The 22,936-nt window shown below is 37.6% G+C and overlaps 1 protein-coding gene across 3 annotated transcripts in view; it reads left to right on the forward strand.

The window, feature by feature from the left end:
• abr (ABR activator of RhoGEF and GTPase) overlaps positions 1–22,936 on the forward strand; it is a 225,662-nt gene that overhangs the window by 137,466 nt on the left and 65,260 nt on the right. For all 3 annotated transcript variants that reach the window (XM_052113109.1, XM_052113117.1, XM_052113125.1), the window contains 8 exons: positions 829–881; positions 1,791–1,931; positions 4,102–4,223; positions 8,105–8,273; positions 10,005–10,127; positions 10,972–11,047; positions 11,842–11,946; positions 22,450–22,524. In XM_052113109.1, the coding sequence (XP_051969069.1) occupies positions 829–881; positions 1,791–1,931; positions 4,102–4,223; positions 8,105–8,273; positions 10,005–10,127; positions 10,972–11,047; positions 11,842–11,946; positions 22,450–22,524 (864 nt within the window). The remainder of the gene's footprint in view (positions 1–828; positions 882–1,790; positions 1,932–4,101; positions 4,224–8,104; positions 8,274–10,004; positions 10,128–10,971; positions 11,048–11,841; positions 11,947–22,449; positions 22,525–22,936) is intronic.

Genomic DNA, 22,936 nt, shown 5'->3' on the forward strand with positions numbered 1-22,936 from the left:
TGGTTGATGTCATTGTAATATTTGCATATTGAATTGTGATTATTTTCATTCTTTCTTGGTTGTCATGTTATGTGTTGATTCTTATACACATCCTACAGAAATCCAGATGTGTGCAAGTGTTATGAAAACAGCAAAGCAGCTCTGACATAGCATTTCCTTTAAACAGAACCAAAGCATACAGTAAACCCTAAGATTTATTACATTTTAAACAACATTATTTTGCTGCCTTGCAAGCACTCTTATTTTCTTCAGGAGATACACAACTCTTTTTTTTCTATTAAATATATAAAGCTAGCTTTTAGGGTTATGGTCAGACTGTAAGTCTTTAGTAATTATAGTTAGGTTCATATTAAATATGTAGAAGTCTATGGTATGTGGTACAAAAGTGTGCAGAACTCGAACTATCTCCTCAAAGGAGTATTCAGAATCACATTTAAGGATAGTGGGAGGTTTATGACACTGTGAGTTAACAAATAGGTTTTATCCTGTCTCTCAGACAGTAAGTTTATTGAGACTGTGTGGATTTGAAAGCTGAAGACATAAATTGAGCTGCAGTGTTTGGATTCATTTGTCTTGATGGTCTCATGTTTGTGAAATGCTCAGAGATGTTGCTCACTCAGCTGTGTAATAGAGTTTGGGAAAGAGGATTTCTGTCTTTTTTTAGTTGCATGTTTGTCTCTGAAAGGTATAAATAAGCATTTGTGTGTGCGTGTGTGTGTGTGCTTTGTTAGTCCGTGTTCCTCACATTTAGGTTCTGTATGCGGTTATAAAATATAAAAAAAATGTATGCTTATTTTATTATTAATTCTAAAATATTTCTCTTTGCAGCTCTCCTCTACAAGCCTATTGACCGCGTCACCCGCAGCACTCTGGTCCTACATGTGAGTCTCTCTCTCTCTCTCTCTCTCTCTTAATTTGCAAGTTCACCTTTACAAAGCCATAGAAAAGTGCTGACTCCAAATATTTTCCTGGAGTCACACAAACACTCACATGTAGCTTTTATCAGAGAGGCAGTGAGTTGTTACTCAAGGTCTGCTATTCAATTAGTTATTTAAGCATGGCAGGGCTTGCAGTGTTTTTAATAAACCTAAATAAATCTATCTGTACTGTGTTTGAGAGAGTCTTGAAGTTTAACCAGAAGAAAGGTTGATAATGAGTCTCCACCTTTTTTAACTGCATTAAGTCCTGCATTTAGCATGTGCTAGAGTACTAAATTGTTTTGGATTTGTTCCTTTGTAAAATTGTCTTTACATGTTTTGATAATTTTACATTGTCTGTGGTGACATTTTGACTTTTTATCAGTGTAAGCTGTACTTTTGAACTGTAGCGATGTTAACCACCATGCAAACCAGGTAATTGCATGGGTCCCCGGACTTCGGGGGGCCCCATGTCCAACTGCAAAAATTTAAGGTGTGATGCACTGTTCTGTGTTCACGTGCGGATACAATGTTTTCAGCCGTTGTGGAGCGATTCACCTGCATTGTGAAGGATTACTGCTGCATGTTCACACATTATGCAAATCTAAAAACGTGATCCAGTGTCACAGAATTAGAGGAGGTGACAGCATTTCACCAGATTTGTACTGAACATTGTAACATTGTAAACTGTGAAATACATACTGACACAGAAGCATTGTTCCATCAAAATAAAAGCTCCAGGTGAAGTCAATACAGCAGAAATATATTTATATTGTATAAAACAAGCCTTCAAATCTGGATTATCTCTGAAAGAATATAGCTCAGATCTGACATCTGTATTTGTGTTATTTATGTATTTATTTTTATATTCAGGACTTGTTGAAGCACACACCTAAAGACCATCCAGATTTCCCACTTCTTCAGGACGCTCTGAGAATATCGCAGAACTTCCTGTCCAACATCAATGAAGAAATTGATCCACGCAGGACTGCTGTGACCACACCCAAAGGAGAGGTGCGCTTCTGTGTGTGTGACAGAGAGAAGTTATTATAGTGATATACAGTGGTAAGAAATAGTATGTGAACCCTTTGGAATAAGCTGGTTTTCTGCAGTAATTGGTTATAAAATGTGATCTCCGCTTCATCTTGGTCACAAGTATAGACAAACGACAATGTGCTAAAGCTACCAACACACAAACATTATAATCTTCATGTCTTTATTGAACACATGCCATTAAACATTTACAGTGCTTTGGAAAAAGTAAGTGAACCCTTGGATTTAATAACTGGACATTCCTCTGTTGGCAGCAGTAACCTTCAACCAAGCATTTCCGGTATCTGCGGTTTAGACCTGCACTTGTTTTCTGTTCAGAAGGAATTTTGGACCATTCTTCCTTACAGAACTGCTTCGGCTCAGCCATATTCTTTGGATATCTGGTGTGAAAGGCTCTCTTGTGGTCATTCCACAGCATCTCTATTGGGTTGAGGTCTGGACTCTGACTGGGCCACTCCAAAAGGTGGATTTTCTTTTTTTTTAAGCCATCCTGTAGTGGATTTACTTTAATGCTCAGGGTCATTGACCTGCTGCTTCACTCAACTTCTACTGAGCTTCAGCTGGCACACAGCCATCCTGACATTATACTGTAGGATATCTTGATATACTTGGGAATTCGTATTTGGGCTGGCACGCAGTCCAGGCCCCAGAGCAGCAAAGCAGTCCCAAATCATGATGCTCCCTCCACTGTACTTCACCGTTGGGATGATGTTTTCATGTTGGTATGCAGTGCCCTTTTTACACAAAAGGTAGTGCTGTGTGTTCTTCCCAAACAGTTAGTTTCATCAGTCCACAAAACAGTTTCCCAGTTGTGTTGTGGTGTGGCAAGGTGGTCTTTAGCAAACTTCAGGCAAGCAAGCAATGTTTTTGTTGGAAAGCAGCTGCTTTCTTCGTGGTGTCCTGCCATAGACATCATGCCTGATTAATGTTTTCCGTATAGTAGACTCATGAACAGAGATGTTTACAAGTTGCAAAGATTAGCTGTCACTCTAGGGTTCTGTTTTACCTCATTGAGCATTCTGCGGTGTGCCCTTTAAGTTATCTTGGCTGATGGCCACTTATAGGGAGAGTAGCCATAGTACTAAATCATCTCATTCATAGACAATTTGTCTAACTGTGGACAGATGAATATCTAAGCTCTTCAAGATACCTTTGTAACCCTTTCCAGCATTATGCAAAGCAACAATTCTTGATCGTTGGTTTTCTGAGATCTCTTTTTTTTTTTTTTATGAGGCAAAGTAGATGTCAGCAGATGCTTCTTATGAATAGCAAACTCAAAATGTTGGAATTTCAAAAGTCAAAGTAGCTCAAACCCACACTTCCAAACTCTTCATTAACTGAATGCCAGATTTGCCAGCTCTTAACTCTAATTAGCTTTTATTGATGTCATCAGTGTATGGGGTTCACATACTTTTTCCAACATACACTGTGAAATGTTTTTATGATGTATTCAGTATTTTCAAGAAAAATGCAATCATTTGTGTGTTGCTTGTTAAAACAGATTGTGTTTGTTCATTATTGTAACTTTTTACAAAATTAAGACAAACGTATACATAAATGCAGGTAATTCCAAACATTTCAAAAGTTTTGGGACAAGAATCCTTGACTAAAATTGTAAGTGGACATCAGGAAAAAAAATTAAATGCTAAAAAAGTGTAGAATATAACTCCCTTTGGTGTCAGTGCGTAATTTCCTTACTTAGGCCCTTTATAAGTAACCTTCAAAGTTTCTTAAATTTTTCCTTAATTGAGAATTAATGTTTCAACTGTTTTCCATCATTCGCCTCCGATCCATTTATGTTTTTTTCCTTCTGATGAGTACATGGCTGTTTTAAGTCATTCCAACACTGGCCTTGACCATCTTTATTCTTGAGCACTGCCTCATCTTTACTTGTTTGCTGCTTGTATATTCTATATGATTGCAGTTTGATGGTCAGCAATGTGTGATTATAGACTACAGTAGGCACAGAGGAGATCTTTTAATAATCAAAGCATACAGTGTCAGTGATGGACTCTGTAACCGCAATCAGGGCCTCGACCTTTGCCACCCCTTGGTTCCCAAAGGCGAACATTGTCTGTGTGCTTGTGAATGCGTGTACAGGAAGTAAGTGGGGTGCTTCTGTGTCTGGCAGGTTCGTCAGCTGGTGAAAGATGGTTTCCTGGTGGAGTTGTCGGAGGGGACACGGAAACTCCGTCATGTCTTCCTCTTCACAGACCTGCTTCTCTGCGCCAAGATTAAAAAGGCTGCAGTGGGGTATGACGTTCATGCAATATATTTTGATATATGAAGTATGTTAGCTTCACTATCATGCTGTATAACTTGCTTTTTTCCCCAAAACCTATCACCTATACATGCATCACTATACAGATATTTGGTGTCTGTAGATAAAGGGTTTTGATTTACAAAGCTGCAACCTCATATGTCACTGTTGTTGGCATGGTTACGATCCCAGAGGGAAAGTAATAGTGACTGATAGCTGCTGTTACCTTGATGCAGCTCTGTGTTTCTTGAACCACAGCCTTGCAATTAGAATTACACACACACTTAGGTTAGCGTGCGTGCGTGCGTGCGTGCGTGCGTGCGTGCGTGCGTGTGCGTGCGTGCGTGCGTGTGTGTGTGAGAAAGCAACACTTCAGTCATGCTTACTTAACCTTATTTTATTTATCTTACAGACTCACAACAGTAGAAATACTGCGTCTCTAGTTAATTCTTTAATCATAATCCTAATTTAATATACTTCTTTATCTTAATTCACTTTCTCCCTTTGCATTATGAGACATTCAGTTCTTACAGATTTAAAATAAATTCTTACCACAGACTGAATTAGTCAGGAGATGATTTTAATTGGTTGTTATGAATGTGCATGGATGTGTTGAACAGATAATATTCCTTTGCAGAGCCATACTGGGCATTATAATCCCCTTAAAATTAGAGTGCATTATCAAGTTTTCCTGTCATGGATATATTTCGGTCTCTAAAGTATTTCTGTATCTGTACACTCTCCATACCCGAGAGGACATAGACTACTTCATTCCATACGAAGTCATTTTCTGTCAGGATTGGAAGACAAAGATAGACTTTTTTCTTCTATGGTACACAAAAGGAGAATTTTTGAAGAATGTTCGCACAGGGTTATTAGTTTGTTTTTTATTTCTATTTTATATTCAATTTGACATACATTTTGTTGTTTTTTTCATTAGTTTTCACTGTTTGTCTGTTAGTTTCAGTTTAGTTCGTTTTTATTTTACTTTTTGTATTGTCTTATGGCTGCCAAAGCACTTTTACTGGTGCCATTTAAAAAGTCTAACATTGTTACATTGCTCAGGGCATTTGTGTGTTACCTCTATCTAGTGGTATTTTCAAGTTTAATGTGGATTGTAAATGTTGCAAATTTTATAATATAGGGTGAATATGGGTAAAGTGACAAAGGACCTTTAAGCTTGATCCACATTGGGTCTGTATGTATTTCCTTAAATTATTATAAACCATTACTAAACTAATGTTTGGGGAGTAAACCATTACCAAGGTATAGTTCACCCAAAAATGAAAATTCTCTCATAATTTACTCAGTCTCATGCCATCTTAGATGTGTATAACTTTCTCTCTTCTGCTGAACACAAAGTGAAGATTAAAAAAAAAAACATTCAGCTCTGTTGGTCCATCATACAGTGCAAGTCGACAGGGGCCAAAACGTAACTTCTAAAAAGCTCATCAGCACAGCACAAAGGTAATCCATAAGACTCCAGTGGTTAAATCCATATCTTCAGAATTGATATAAGTGTGTGTGAGAAACAGATCAATACAGGTGAAACTCGAAAAATTAGAATATTGTGCAAAAGTTCATTAACTTCAGTAATTCAACATAAAAGGTGAAACTAATATATTATATAGACTCATTACAAGCAAAGCAAGATATTTCAAGCCTTTATTTGATATAATTTTGATGATTATGGCTTACAGCTTATGAAAACCCCAAATTCAGAATCTCAGAAAATTAGAATATTGTGAAAAGGTTCAGTATTGTAGGCTCAAAGTGTCACACTCTAATCAGCTAAACACCTGCAAAGGGTTCCTGAGCCTTTAAATGGTCTCTCAGTCTGGTTCAGTTGAATTCACAATCATGGGGAAGACTGCTGACCTGACAGTTGTGCAGAAAACCATCATTGACACCCTCCACAAGGAGGGAAAGCCTCAAAAGGTAACTGCAAAAGAAGTTGGATGTTCTCAAAGTGCTGTATCAAAGCTCATTAATAGAAAGTTAAGTGGAAGGGAAAAGTGTGGAAGAAAAAGGTGCACAAGCAGCAGGGATGACCGTAGCCTGGAGAGGATTGTCAGGAAAAGGCCATTCAAATGTGTGGGGGAGCTTCACAAGGAGTGGACTGAGGCTGGAGTTACTGCATCAAGAGCCACCACACACAGACGGGTCCTGGACATGGGCTTCAAATGTCAAACGTCTTACCTGGGCTAAAGAAAAAAAGAACTGGTCTGTTGCTCAGTGGTCCAAAGTCCTCTTTTCTGATGAGAGCAAATTTTGCATCTAATTTGGAAACAAAGGTCCCAGAGTCTGGAGGAAGAATGGAGAGGGACACAATCCAAGATGCTTGAAGTCCAGTGTGAAGTTTCCACAGTCTGTGTTGGTTTGGGGAGCCATGTCATCGGCTGGTGTTGGTCCACTGTGCTTTATTAAGTCCAGAGTCAACGCAGCCGTCTACCGGGACATTTTAGAGCACTTCATGCTTCCTTCAGCAGACAAACTTTATGGAGATGCTGACTTCATTTTCCAGCAGGACTTGGCACCTGCCCACACTGCCAAAAGTACCAAAACCTGGTTCAATGACCATGGTATTACTGTGCTTGATTGGCCAGCAAACTCGCCTGACCTGAACCCCATAGAGAATCTATGGGGCATTGCCAAGAGAAAGAAGAGACATGAGACCAAACAATGCAGAAGAGCTGAAGGCCACTATTGAAGCATCTTGGTCTTCCATAACACCTCAGCAGTGCCACAGGCTGATAGCATCCATGCCACGCCGCATTGAGGCAGTAATTAATGCAGAAGGGGCCCAAACCAAGTACTGAGTACATATGCATGATTATACTTTTCAGAGGGCCGACATTTCTGTATTTAAAATCTTTTTTTTTATTGATTTCATGTAATATTCTAATTTTCTGAGATTCTGAATTTGGGGGTTTCATAAGCTATAAGTCATAATCATCAAAATTATATCAAATAAAGGCTTGAAATATCTTACTTTGCTTGTAATGAGTCTATATAATATATTAGTTTCACCTTTTAAGTTGAATTACTGAAATTAATGAACTTTTGCACGATATTCTAATTTTTCGAGTTTCACCTGTATATAAGTCCTTTTTTTACAGTAAATATTGACATCAGCTGTATCATTTGCAGTCATGATTTCAAGCTTGATTGTATTTCCCAGTGCATTTAGTGCTCTACGAACACTTACAAGTAAGTGTAATCGAGCTTGAAATCATGATTGTTCTTGTAGACTGCAATTGCAAGATGTACAGTAAAAATGTAGTTACATTTTGGACTGTTTGTTTCAGTTTTCTTTAACTATTTTAACACTGATTCCATGAACATGAACTGAAACCAGAGGCTGTCAAGCTTTTAAAAGGCCAAAGAAAAAAAAAGGAACATCACATTATCATAAATGAATGAATAAGCCCGCAGGACTCCACACAATGAGTTTCTGTGCTAGGATGTGCGGTCCAGCCGATATGTACCTCCTGGAAATGTATTTTTTCCAATGTACTGCATTAATTGCATTGAGTTCATAAGACAGTTCATAACAGAAATCTGAACATTTACTAGCTAGTGGCTAATAACGGATATTTTGCATAGAGTGGAATTTGGTTGCATATGCGAGTGATTTAGGTCAGCTTGAGCATTCTGCTATAAATAACACATTTTGGGTTCCACAGAAGAAAACGTATTCAAATAAAGAGTAAATTATGTAAATGATGACTGCGCTTTTATTTTTGGGTGAACTATCCCTCAAACAGCAGGGTTTTGTTCCTGTAATAGCTGTCCTGATAAAAGTGTATGCTTTTACAACAGGGACATAAATAATGTTTCAATATGTTTTTTTCTTTGTTCGTGAATTTGTCAGGAGGCATCAGCAGTATGAGTGTAAGTGGTACATCCCTCTGGCTGATCTGAGCTTCCAGACATTGGATGAGTCGGATTCTCTCCCTCACTTCCAGACACTGCCGGAGCATGAAATTGAGGAGATGAAGATCAAGATCTCTGCCATCAAGAGTGAGATACAAAAAGAAAAGGTACAGTCTTTCTTTCGCAGCTAACCACACAAGCACACACATTTTCTCAGAAATCAGTATTATATAATATATTGCTATTTATCATCCTTGAGGGTAGGGATTTGAACAAAAAAGTTTAGATAAAAATTGAAATAAAAAATAGATTGAAAGAACACTGTAAAAAACATTTGCAGTCACCCGGAGCTTAGATAGACATGAATACCGACTGCATTAGGGTAATGTTACTATGGTATATAAACACTTCAGTCTACATAAAGGCTATCACATTTTATCAAATTCAGAAAAACAAGTGATAAAAGTTGGATTTTTATAAAATGCACTTTGCTCAGAAATGTAATGCACAAACATCCACATTTCTCGTACAGCTTTGCATTTTCTTTCCACCATAAAAGCCGATCCTCTTCTGTTGGTTTGCATGACTCCAACAAGAACTGAATACCAATAGAGTACAATTTAATAAGAATCAAAAGATTACAAGTGTTGCCAAACTTGGCTTTGTTTGAAAGCACACAAGATGCCATCATGTCTCTTTCTCTCATCAAACACTTTGAGACACATGCAGAGCGCCCACCAGTGGTCTCAATTGTAACTGCGAGATGGATGCTTTTAAGAAGTAAAATACTGTATAATTCCTCATTGCCCACGGCAGGAAAATGTGCGATCAATTTGCAATATTCGAGTAGTATTTTTAATAGTCAACTAGCTGGTGCAGAACGAGTACTCTATTAGTAGTTCGAGGCTACTACAGATATGTTTTTATCATCCTGGTATTAGGGTCTCTGGCCTCAAAAACAAAGTAAGTAACAGTGACTTTTTGGATAGGTGCACATCAGGCTACAATGCCATTAACAACCGTAAACAAGTGTACTGCCAAGTATTGCTATATATCAGTGTCTAAGCTACATAACATCTCTCAGCTGTCTTCAATAAGATCTTCACTTGATTATCAGCCTTTTCTAATCCCAGGTCACGTCAGATTCTCTGAACCATTATTTTAGTCGTTTTGGCATTGGAGCAATAGTGGATGTCTATTTTTTGTTTACTGCTGGTTGGAGCCGCCTCTTACTTGAGTTAAGTTTATGCAGGTTGGGAGTCGTTTTGGTGGGACGACCCATTTTCATTGTTTAGCTGAGGTCACCATAGGACAATGAGGCAGTTGCTCACATGCAGAGGAAAGGTGACACCCTAGCTGTCAGCCTCGCTAACATGGGCATGCTGGTTTGTTTATACTAGTTGACATTAGAAGAACTGAACAATTTCCTCTCTGAGTCATGTGTCCCATCACATATTGTGTCCCATTATTATATGATAAAGACACACATTAGCAGACTGAGCAGCGCTGCTCTGGTTTCTCTTTAATTAGCTGTGGTGCACGGATAACATCATTTCCAGGAAAGCTCATACAAACAAAGACACGATAATACGAGGATGATATTACCATTACCTAATAAAAATACTCGCTCCTGCATTCAAACACAATGCTACACAAATAAGGACACAGAGCTGCTCAATTGCCTTTGAATTACCTTTGCAAACATAACTAATTCTACTATGGTAATCTTGTTCTCTGTTTTTTTTTTTTTTTTGTTGCCCTGTGTATACATGTTTAATAATGTTCTAATAACAGTTTAACTAATAAAGGTTAACTTTATTATATATATATATATATATATATGTAATAATTTTTAAATAAAATAAAAAATGTAACTTAATATTTGTGTCTGTGAACAGAAAGCACAGAAGCCTCAGAGTCGTAATGTGGATCGTTTGAGGAAGAAGATGAACGAGCAGGAGTCGTGTCTACTGTTACACTCACCCAACATCCCATTCCGCATCCACAACAAACACGGCAAGGTACAGTATCACTGAACCTATTAAATATGTATGATTTAACCTTCCTGAATGTATGGCTTACATGAGATCTTCACTGATGACATTTATTAGCAGTGTGTTCTCGGGTATCTCATGGTCTCATCTGTGTTTCATTTTTGATCATTTGGTTATTTAAATGGGAATAAAAATAATTCAACATTTCAATGAATATTGTTAACACCAGGTGTGTCAAACGCACGGCAAAGTACATTTATTATATTGGTATGATATTAGTCAAAATATTCTATTGTTTGACTTCAGCAGGGCAGATAAACTTTATCTTACTTTTTAATTTAATTTATTTTGTTGCATGTTGTAGCTCGCATCTTAAAGCCGTAGAACCTTTCTTTCATTGCGCAAGGCATTTAGCGTACATGCACAAGCGCCATTCCATACTTTTAGCCGAAATTGGATCTGTGGGTGACATCTACTGACAAATTCATTTCATTTTCCCCATTTTGAAGTTACAGTATTATTATAACATGGGCAGCTACATTGGGGGGCAAAAATGGTTTCCAAGTGTCCACTGAATTATTGCTTCTGGACTTTTCTAGCTTTAGAGGAGTATGTATTTTGCACAGGCTCTCCATTGGTGGACTGAAGATTTACAAATAAAGCATTTGGCCTGCTTAAGAGGACATTTAGTCCAATCCAGTCTGCTACCTAAAATTGGTTTGACACCCTGGTTTACACTAACACATTTATAACTGTCCACTAGGGGGAACTGTCCACTAGGTGGAACAATGTCCACATTGTTATTCTTTAACTCGCTTTCTCTTACACAGCCTCATACTTTTGCTCATTATCTCTGTGCCTCTCTCTCCAGAGCTGCCTGTTCTTGCTGTCCTCAGATTATGAGAGGTCAGAATGGAGGGAAAGCATTCAAAAACTGCAGAAGAAAGGTTCATACTGTTAACAGCTGTTAATTCATATGTTTAATGCAGCTCTTAAAGGGATTGTTCACCCAAAAAGGAAGTTTCCTCACTTTCATATCATCCCAGATATGTTTGATTTTATTTATTGTGCTGAACACAAATTAAGATTTTTAGAAAAATATTTTAGCTCTGTAGGTCCATACAATGCAAGTGAACGATGACCAGAACTTTGAAGTTTTAAAAAGCACTTAAAAGCAGCATAAAAGTAATCCATACGACTCTGTGTGAGAAACAGATCAACATTTAGGTCTTCACAATCTTCTTTTGTTTTTGGCAATTTGCATTGTTTTTTTGTTTTTTTCATATCATCTTCTGGGAAGGAAGGAGAATTTATAGTAAAAAAGGACTTAATGTTGATCTGTTTCTCAACCACACCTACCATATCACTTCTGAAGACATTGATTTAATCGCTGTAGTCTTATGGAAGACCTTTATGCTGCATTTATGTTATTTTTGGAACTATGAAGTTCTGGTCACCATTCACTTACATTGTGAATATCTACAGAGCTGAGATATTCTTCTAAAAATCTGTGTTTGTGTTCAGCAGAAGAAAGTCAGTCATACACATCTGGGATGGCATGAGGGTGAGTAAATTATGTGCTAATTTTCATTTTTGGGTGAACCTTCCCTTTAACACATCACAGATCTATCATTTAAACCTCTCATTTAGGTTGATTTTGTTTTAAGAGTTGTCCAGTAACCTTAAAAGTTCAATACTGCATGTCTGGACCTCACTGTGTGTGTATTTGTGTTTGTTTCAGACCTGCAGGCGTGTGTGTTGAGTTCTGTAGAGCTGCAGGTGTTAACCGGCTCCTGCTTCAAACTCAGAACTGTCCACAACATCCCCGTCACCAGCAACAAAGATGGTAAGAGACACATTTGCATCAGTTCCTCACAGCACACATACATGGACAGTTGTCTGGTTCTCTGAGCGATAGATGACATAGCTTGTTGATGAAAGTCAGTTTAGCTACACTACATGGCTGAATGTTTGTGGACACACCCCCTTCTAGTTACAGGTTTTATTCCAGTAAAGGCTAATCTTAATTCTAGAGCATTTTCAACAATTGTTTTTTTTTCTCTCTTTTTTTTATCACGTCTTTTGGCCATATCATGTATATTTGCAGGTCTCATATGAAAATGAAAATAATGTTTGAGTGTGACACAATTCAACACATACAGTACAGTCTGCCTTTCATTATTGTTTTCAGTTAAATGCCTTTACCTCCTAATCAAAATAGATTTTTTTTCTACGCACACATCACTTTCTTTTTCTCTTTGTTTTGTGTATCTTACTATTTCTCTCTCTTTCGTTCTATCACCGCAAAGTCCAAATAGGTTTTTAGAATCTAGGTTACAATCTGGTTCTACTCTACTGATAACCATGCCACGAATAGGCTGCTTTTATTTGCTGATGATTAGGGTAGCATTTCAGGTCTTTGCTGCTTGTTTTTGCTTGGACACTGATGTGTTTTAAAGCCATCTGTCCAGAACCCCCACTGTTGGCCCCAGTGAGCTGATCACTCCAACAGTGCTACTGAAGACATACTCAATAACTGTTCTGTGAAATGAGTACTTAGTGGTACATTCAGAATACTGGCATTTTGGTGAAAGTCTCATGACTTATAGTTTTTATATAATTCCGGTAACAGTAAGACGATAATTACTAATAATAATTGTACTATGGTAATATAGATTATACCATGTAGATCTTTACATTTTCTGAAGGAAGTTTTAGTCTTGCTTGCCCATGCAAACCTCACCACCACAGGGTGTTGAGTGGTTGCTAAGATTTTAATTGTGGTTGCTAGTGTGTTGCTAGGGGGTTCTGCAGGGCTTATATTAGTGATAGGCCGATATATCTTTCAGGTCGATTAATCTGAGATATTTGGCCATTTTGCGATTATCGACATCGGCCGATAACCATGTTCGCTTGGCCGATAAACAGAAGTATTAACTTTCCCTTGTGTCAGTTCCGAAATCTACCTGTAAAGTTTTCAATGGATAGTCTACACTTTCTGTTTTCAAGGTTTTTCTTTTCAAGTATTTGCACATTTTACAAAAAGTTTTTTTTGTTTTGTTTTACTTTAGAAAATTTGTGTACATCTGATTTGCCTGTTGTTAAATCTTATTATGTTGATCTCCATTTATATCGACCATCCTGCTCTCTACATATCGGTATCAGCATAAGCCATTGAAATACCCATATCGATTGACCACTAGTTTATTGTGGCTTTTTTTTTATATAAAAGAAGATATATATTTGTATTTTTATAGACAGTTGAAGTCAGACGATTACATAAACTTATGAAATCAGGTTGAAGTCATTAAAACTCCACAGATTTAATGACTAATTAGTGGGTCCTTGGGTGGCGCGGTTACTCACCTCAATCCGGGTGGCGGAGGACAAGTTTCAATTGCCTCTGTTTCTGAGACAGTCAATCCGCACATCTTATCATGTGACATGTTATGCATGATGCCTCTCACAGCACGGGAGGTTCATGCTAATTTCCGCGATCCATGCACAACTTACCACGCGCCCCATTGAGAGTGAGAACCCCTAATCGCGACCACGAGGAGGTTACCCCATGTGACTCTACCCTCCCTAGCAACTGGGCCAATTTGGTTGCTTTGGAGACCTGGCTGTCACTCAGCACACCCTGGATTCAAACTCGCGACTTCAGGGTTGGTAGTCAGCGTCAATACTTACTGAGATACCCAGGCCCCCAGTTAACTGTGCATTTAAGCAGCTTGGAAAATTCCAGAAAATGATGTCAAGTCCTTTAGACAATTAGCCAATTAGCTTCTGATAGGCTGATGTATTTTAAGGCCTACCTTCAAACTCAGTGCCTCTTTAGTTGACATCGGTTGAAAAATCTAAAGAAATCAGCCAATACCTCAGAAAAAAAATTGTGGACCTCCACAAGTCTAGTTTATCCTTTCAAGCAATTTCCAAATGCCTGAAAGAACCACGTTCATCTGTACAAACAATAATACTGGTGCACATGATGAAGGAAAATTATGTGGATATATTGAAGCAACATCTCAAGACATCAGCCAGGAAGTTAAATCTCGGTCGCAAATGGGTCTTCCAAATGACAATGTCCACAAGCATAACTCCAAAGTTGTGGCAAACTGGCTTAAGGACAACAAAATCAAGGTATTGGAGTGGCCATCTCAAAGCCCGGATTTTAATCCGATAATTAGTAAGGAGGCCTATAAACCTGAACCAGTTACACCAAGTTACACAATTTAAAGGCAATGCTTCCAAATACTAACAAAATGTTTGTAAACTTCTGTCACGATGGGAATGTGATGGAAACAAATCAAAGCTGAAATAAATGATATTTCAATTCTTAAAATAGTGATCCTAACTGACCTAAATACAATAAAGCCCGCTATACACTGTAGGATATTTACAGTCATTTAGGATTGTTGCTTGTCAGACTGTATGATATGAATGCAATGATATCCCAACGGCACACTGTGCGACATTATGCCAGACTGTACGATACACATCATAGCCGACTGTGGTCCCAATCATCCCGATCAGTGAACGTGACTCATGTTACGGAAGCGTTGCAGAATAAAAGTGAAATGGTGAGATTTGCCCACCCCGGAGGAGCATTTTTAAAAAACATTTTATGAAAGTCAGGACATCAGCATTTCCATTGCTCCAATGCCACTCCATCACGAGCATACGCTAACAATTACTAGAAAGATGGATTTTGTCAAATAGGCCTATAATAAGACGGTCTGATCACAAATGCAAAAATTACAGATGTTGAGAATGAATGTCAGTTGGGGAGGTAGCCTAAATTAATGCTGAGCTACCACAAGCAAATATGGAAATAAAAAGAACAAACTTCACCGTCCGCATTGGAGAAAACAAAAAAGTTGGGTTATAGCGCGTCTTTCTCCTCTTTTAGATTAGTAAACTCTCGGCCATGCAAAATGTAGAAATTCTGAAATTTTTTTCAAATTGTAATAGTAATTTTTCATGTTATTAATGTCCTGATTATACATTGTGATCAGTTGAATGCCACTTTGATGAATAAAAGTACCAATTTCTTTCTAAAGGGCAAAATCTGTACATTATTCCAAACATTTGGCCACCAGTGTATATCTTTTGTGAGTCAGTTTAAAGAGTGGTGGTAGACCATATTCAGCCCAGGGTCTTAAGTTTGAGTAAGCAGTCAGTGTTTATGGTTTCCATGTCTGGTAAGTGACACACATAGACCCCCCTCAGATCACCCCCTGAACCCCACAATATCCCTCCTGCTACGAAATTTAAGATGTAGAGAATGAGGTGAAATAAAGAGCAGCTGGTGGAGGAATGTAACCCCTGCCACATACCCTTACATACATTCCCTCATGAACTCAATAACTCTGTCTGAATCCTAAGTCAACTGCCTCACTGCCCTTTTTACAAGTTACCATTTTTTAGATAAAGGCTCCTAAGGAAACATTCAGTCTTCATAGGTACAATCACGTCAGATTAGTGAATTTAGCAAATATTGAAGGACTACAGTGCCTTTTTTTTTTTTTTTTGGTAGAAATAGTCATAAGTTGAAAGTGTACTACTAATTGTATTGGATTTGGACATTCCTTGATGCCTTAACCTCCTGAGAATCTTTTGACTGCTGTTTTCACACATTTTCCATTTCCAGTTGTAACTAGTAGCACCTAATACATATGCAGGAAAAAACAAAAAATTCTAGAGGAAATATTTTCATAAGAATTAGAGCTGTCAGAATTAACGCGTTGACGCATGCGATTAAAATTAAACGTGTTCATTTTTCTTAATATTAACGCATTTACCGTTAATACAGCATAAACACTGGTGTGTGTGGCGGAAACTTTGTAATGTGTCTGCCCGGAGACATTACACTGACACACGCCACAGCGCTAAAGAACTTCTACCAAGGGAGCCTATAAGCAAACATAAAATAGCATAACGCGGCAGTGTTATAGGCATTCTATGGGTGGTCGTAAAATGCTACATGACTGTTACACTCTCTGTTATGATAGAGCCACGTAGGTTGTTATCTAAGTTAATACAAAAATCAAAATGACGGAGAAAGGACCCCCAACACTATTTGATGTACAAAACAAGCCCAGATTGAACTGTGATAGAAATAAAATATTTTTCAGCTTATGTATGCACGTTTTTATTACCACAGAAACACGTCAAGTCTTAACTCTCACTAAAATGCAGAATAAGATGTTTTTGTCTCGAAGATCTTTTCATGGTGAGCTCTGATCAGTGCTCGACGCTGGCGTTGCTGCGAATCATGAACGCAGCTTCACGATTGCTGTAACAAAGCGTACAGCCAAAGTCTACCGGCAGATTAATATTGTGGAGGATGACAGTTTAAGGGATTTAATGCCCATTTCAATGAATATGCAACCTATGTGGGGAGACTATTCTTTCAATTAGTCAAAATCCCTCTTGAATTTAGGTAACGTATAATGTTACTTGAATTGGTGATTTTAGTGCATTTCTACCTTATATGAAGGCTTTGTTTGGAAAATGTAAATAAAGCATTATATTGCAACATATTGTTTTGTTTTCTTTCCTAAAATAAAATATATATTAATTTTGACAAGAAAAGATGTATAGTGTACAAATTTAGCACTTTTAAATTCTGCGATTAATCGTGATTAAATACAAAAAATTATGTGATTTAATCTGACAGCATAAATAAAAAAAAAATGTCCCACATATGTGGACAACGGGACTAAGTTTTTCAATAATACCAAGCTATAGAAATTCCTCTTTTTTTTTTCATCAAATTGTTTGTTTCCTGGAGTGTTGGTTATTCTCAGGTTTTTAAAACATTACAGACATTACATTAGAAATTAACATAATTTCTTCTGATTTAAAGTAATGACCAGCATCATCCAATCACTGCCAACCATAAAATTAGTACAGATTACTATTGTCCCATGCCTGCCTAACATGTTCAATGGTCCAAACATCATCTGCAGCCATGAAACTGAACTTTTGCACAGATTTTAGGAGTGAATGTACTTAGCTACATAAAGAGCTAAATTATGCTCACTTTCTCCCTATTTAGTAAATTACATAACCTCCAGTGTGTTGTCTGTCGGCACTGGTCTCAGAACAGTTTGAAATGCAAGATTTTTTTTTTATTATTCTAACTCCATATAAAGCCTCAAGCAAAATGTTTAATCTTTTGTATGAACGCATTGATTCTCAATGTGAAAATGTACCGTGTATTATTAAAATATTACTTGAAATATTAGTTCAAGTTTATTTATAAAGCACACTTAAAAACAAGTGTTTTAACCAAAGTTCTTAATCAAATTTTTACAAACATTAATAACAGAATTAAATAGAACTTATAAAATGTTAAAAAGATAAAATTAATAAAACATTATAAAACCTACACAAAAAACTGTTATAATTCTCAACCTTCTCAACATTATAGGCTAAAGAGAAAAAATGTGTCTTCAATCTAGATGTAAATATAGGCAATGTGGAAGAAGACCTAACAACAAATGGGAGTGCATTCCACAACCTGGGGGCCTCAACCACAAACGCCCAATCACCTTTGGTTTTCAAACGGGATCGAGGAACGGAGAGGAGTAACTGATTTGATGATCGAAGAGACCTAGGTGCCGAATGTAGATGAAGTAAATCGGCAATGTACTGAGGGGCTAAACCATGCAAGGCCTTATAAACATACAGCACAACCTTGAATTTAACTCTGTAACTAACTGGAAGCCAATGTAGGGAAACGAGAACTGGGGTAATATGCTCTCTTGGTACCCGTTAGAAGTCTAGCTGCTGCATTTTGGACTACTTGCAGACTAAGAAAGAAGATTGAGACAGACCCACATATAAGGCATCAGTAATCCAGCCGGGATGTAGTAAGAGCATGAATCACTATTTCCAAATCTTCTGTGAGAGAAACCGTTTTAATTTAGCAATGGACCTTAGATGAAAAAAGCTTCCTTTAACTACAGCATTTATCTGCTTATCAAATAATAAGTCAGAATCAAAAATGACACCCAAGTTCTTAACTCTATTGTGCATGGTTAAAGACGAAGTACACAACTGATTTTCAATGTCAGCGATACGTAACGATGAGCCAAAAGCAATGACCTCGGTTTTATCCTCATTAAGCATGAGGAAGTTTTCAGATATCCATAATTTAACTTCCTCAAGACAGGAGATGAGATTAATGATGGAACAACAGTCGTTAGACCTGACAGGAAGGTAAAATTGTGTGTCATCAACATAATGCTAGGCTACATTGTACTTCTGAAAGATGGAGCCTAAAGGAAGCATATAAAGAGAAAAAAGTAGAGGACTCAACATAGAGCCTTGTGGAATGCCACATGTGAGCAGTGTTGGGGAAGAGAAGTGATTATCAATACTGATCGAAAAAGTTATTTCCTTAAGATATGAGGAAAACCAGTTTAATGCAGCTCCCTGGATGCCAACCACCTTCTCAAGGCCATTTAAAAGAATGGAGTGATCGGTCGTGTCGAATGCTGCACTGAGGTCTTGAAGGATTAAAATGGCCCCGTTGCCAGAATCCAGGGGGACTAAAATGTCATTGGTCACCTTTAATAGTGCAGTCTCAGTACTATGCAGTGCCCTAAAGCCTGATTGAAATTTGTCAAATATGTTGACTATAGTGAATATAACTCTATTGTACAGTGATAACAAAATAAAAAAACAACAAAATTAGCATTAAGTAAGCCATTTTGAATAACATGTTTTTTATTTTACTTTTGAGGGAATGATGTCCCAAAATCCACATATGTGGACTTCTTGTTTATGCACGATTGTGCTCGGAAAATGAATGCATTTTTTGAAGTGGCATTACAAACAAACTAGAGATGCTACTTAAAGAATTTTAACCCTTAAATGGCAGCCTAGAGTGAGTATTAAGTTTTATTAAGGTTTATGTCGCACGGGGTTAATACTGCCGGAGAAGGCATCATTTCTTTGCTAGCAGACATGATTCCTACATGTGCATACTCACAAACACCCTCTCCCCTGGTAAACAGCTCTTTGAGCTGACAAATCAAACCTATTGTGTGAGTTTGTCATCATTTTGAGTGACACAGTGTGACACTGAGAGCTCTCAGATAGAGGGGAGATTTATCAAATTATATTTGCCTCTGTTTTTCTGCGCTCATCGGCACAGCGAGAGTATAAATATGCTCTAGTTTCCAGCTGGCAGGGTTATCTTTAAGATTTAACCTGATCTATGTTGTTTTCATCATTTAGAGACAAGATTCCAGATGTTTTCCATAATTCTGCGCAAGCTAATGATGGGAAGAGTTTGAAAAGGCTTGATTTGATGGTTGAGAGCACTCAGGGTTCATCTCTATAAAGTGTATTGTAGAGTTCAAGTGTATTCAGGAACTTTATTTATACATCAACTAACAATGACCTTGAGGTCACCAGATAATTGCGCAAATGTCTCAGAAAACTGAAGTTAGTTCTGAGAAAAGGGACCGTTTGTAGATGTCTGTTGGTTTGATATTTTGTTATTGATATTTTGAGTGTGGCTGAAATGCCCCAAAACTTTTTGAGATCACTGTGTCTTTGGAGTTTCCCTCAATTTCAAACGGCTTTAATAGCATCAGGGTTTGCTGTGATTGGATCAAAAGCTCTGATGAGGATGATCGACCCCTCTTACGAGGGGGTTGTGAAATGGTGACAGTTTTCATCCTGGATCGTTCCCACACTCAAACACACTCGTATCATTGTATCTTCAAAGCTCAGTAGTTGATTCTTACTTGTGGACTGGATCATGATCACATCTCACAAACACACACAGGTCTGTGATTGTTTACTCTCTCACGTGTATCTTTGATGAGCTAGTGAATGTTCAAAGAGGTGCTCAGCTTGTTCACCTCCTGCTAAATAAATGTAGAGAAAAAGACAATGCAACTCTAGCACTGCCACCCACTGCTAGTGATATTAATATAATTAGTCTCTCTCTCTCTCTGTGTGTGTGTGTGTGTGTGTGTGTGTGTGTGTGTGTGTGTGTGTGTGTGTTTGATTGTAAGTGAGGGTCGGTCAAGGCCACCCTGAAGTGATGGCTAGTGTTGCTAGAGGGTCATTGGAGGTCCCTCACGTGCAGCAGTTTCTCTCAGGAGAAGAGCATTTAAGTCCCTAAGTCAATGTATTCTTGCGTTCTTTAGGGCTTACCAAAAATATTGTTTTCATGAATTATGTTTTTGTAACCCACTTCACATGATATTAAATGCTTTCGGCGAGGATATCCAAACTCATGGTTTTAGTGAAGGCAGCTGCAGACTTCCAGTTATGTGACACTGTTTTCATTTGCTCTGACATCTGCATTCTTTCCATTAGCACTAATAACACTTGCAGAGCACATTAGCCAAAGTCAAGGGGCTGTGACATTTAGCTTGATCTCATCTGTATCTATTTGAACATGGAACTTGACATCACATTCATACAAATATTTATTTAGATATTTCAGATCAGCTTTGACTGACATTTCTGCTGAATATTTGCTGAAAAAAAAACAAAAAAACATGCATTTAACACAATTATTCCTTTTGTTATATAAGGTAAGGCTGTTGTTGAAGCTATAAAATGAAATTGGCCAACAACCCAATTATTTCAAAATGGCCAAATATCAGCAAATTATTTGTCTGGCTGATATATTGGACTTTAACTAGTCTAAATCAGACTGTATTGTCAGTTTCTATTAAAATAATGCTTATCACTGTGTGATGCAAAGCAGGCATGGTTATTGGCAGGGCTGGACTGGTAATCTGGTATACTGGTGAAATATGACGAAAGGGCCGCGATGAGCAAAAATGAGCCGCCGCATTATGCAGAACAGACCCCAAAACGCTGCTGCGATATGCAGAAAAGGACATTGAACACCCCTGATCAACAACTTTTGTCTGCTTAATCATAGCATGTGATGCAGAGCAGACATGATTTTCGGAAGATGACGTGAAGTGAAATGGCCATTAGCATTTTGGCCTATATTTTGGACTAGGCTCTGTTTTCAGTATTTAACAGCAATCCTCATAATCTCTGTGTGTTATTCAATTTTGAATTGGGAAATTTGAGTAGTGCATTGAGTAGCAAAGCCTGATATGGATCAGAGCAATCCAAACACATGCAAACACATACACAGCTGGTGTAGCCTGATAATTATTATCCAGACTAAAGCTTAAAGGGATAGTTCACCCTAAAATGAAAATTCTCTCATCATTTACTCACCCTCATACCATCCTAGACGTGTGTGATTTTTCTTCAGCTGAACAGAAATAAAGATTTTTTTAAAGATTTTAGAAGTATATCACAGCTCTGTAGGTCTATACAATGCAAGTGAATTGTGACCAATATTTGAATGTCCAAAAAGTGCATAACGGTAGCATAAAAGTAATCCATAAACTCCAGTGGTTAAATTCATATTTTCAGAAGCGATATGAAGTGTGGGTGACACTGAATATTTCAGTCCTTTTTTACTATAAATCTTCACTTTCGCTTTTTTGTTTTGTATTATTCATATTCTTTGCATATCGCCAATTTAAAGAAAAAATATATTCCCTTTAAATCTCTATGACAGAAATGGACCACACAGACAGGAGATGAGATGTGTTTACACTAAAACACATATACAGATGCCAACTGTTCGCATATATGCCACCGGACTCACTGATGAGGGCAGAGAGGGAAATAGAGGTGACTGGATATGTAAAGCACTGTCAGTGCTAAACAGCAGCAGGTGTCTTCTCTCCCTGTAGGAATACTCTGATCTTCTGGTCTCCGTACATTCTTAAGGGGCTCTGTATTAGCTCTTGGGTGGCCAGGCCCGTGTTTTCTTCTAATTTTACTAGTATGTGTGTGTTTTTGCAGCATGTGGGTGACGGGACACTCTCATATATGTCTTTTTTTCTATGGAGCTGTTCAGTCATGATGTCAAATTGTCATGGATTGTTCACCATGGGTTCCCTCTGGAATTTCCAATGGACTTTTAGCATTTTTTTTGTTTGAGTATGGTATTTGCATTTTAGTCCTTATGTTTTAACTTACCTTTAAAAGCACACAATGGCATCAAGTATAATGTATGACTGTGTGTCATTTACTTTGTAGAACAAAAATGTGTAAATTACATCCAAGTAATGTTAACCTCAAACACTATTTTACTTATAAATTGAATACCGATATTGGAAAACCCATTGGAAAATTCTCTTCTGGATTTTAGGAAAGCAAGATGAACAGCTCTGTCATCTGCCACTTATAAGAGTTGGGCACATCATAAAATCATTATTCTCTCTTTCTTGCTCTCACACACACACAATCTCACTTATTGAGTGTTTCTTGTGTTTTCCAGATGAAGAATCTCCTGGTCTGTATGGCTTCCTGCATGTGATCGTCCATAAAGCTACAGGCTTTAAAGAATCAGCCAGTAAGTCAAACCATCTTTTGTATTTTTCACTCCTAATGCAACATTTTTGAATGTTTACATGTTTTTTCTCTTTTTAGAATATTGAAAACACATTTATCCTTCGTAATAAAATTTCAGTGTCTGTTTAAAAATAATACCTTTTGGTTTTGTTAAAGAAAAGAAAAAATACAGCTGTGTAGACCAGTTTTTCATGAAGTGTAGGCTGTGGTCCACTAGTATTGCTGGAGGGGGCAGGGTCAACATGTTGGGAAATGCTGTCTATACATTTGCAGTTTCATTATCCTGAGAACAAGTAATTGACGACATATGTTGAGGGGGAAAAGAAAGAATGGAAAGATTGTTCTGAGAAACTATAGGTTTTATTTTTCATGTTTTCTCCTAAGATGAACTCTCCATCAGTAAGCCATTGACA

Source organism: Xyrauchen texanus, chromosome 3 (genome assembly GCF_025860055.1).
Source record: "Xyrauchen texanus isolate HMW12.3.18 chromosome 3, RBS_HiC_50CHRs, whole genome shotgun sequence".
NCBI classification, from domain to species: Eukaryota; Metazoa; Chordata; class Actinopteri; order Cypriniformes; family Catostomidae; genus Xyrauchen; species Xyrauchen texanus.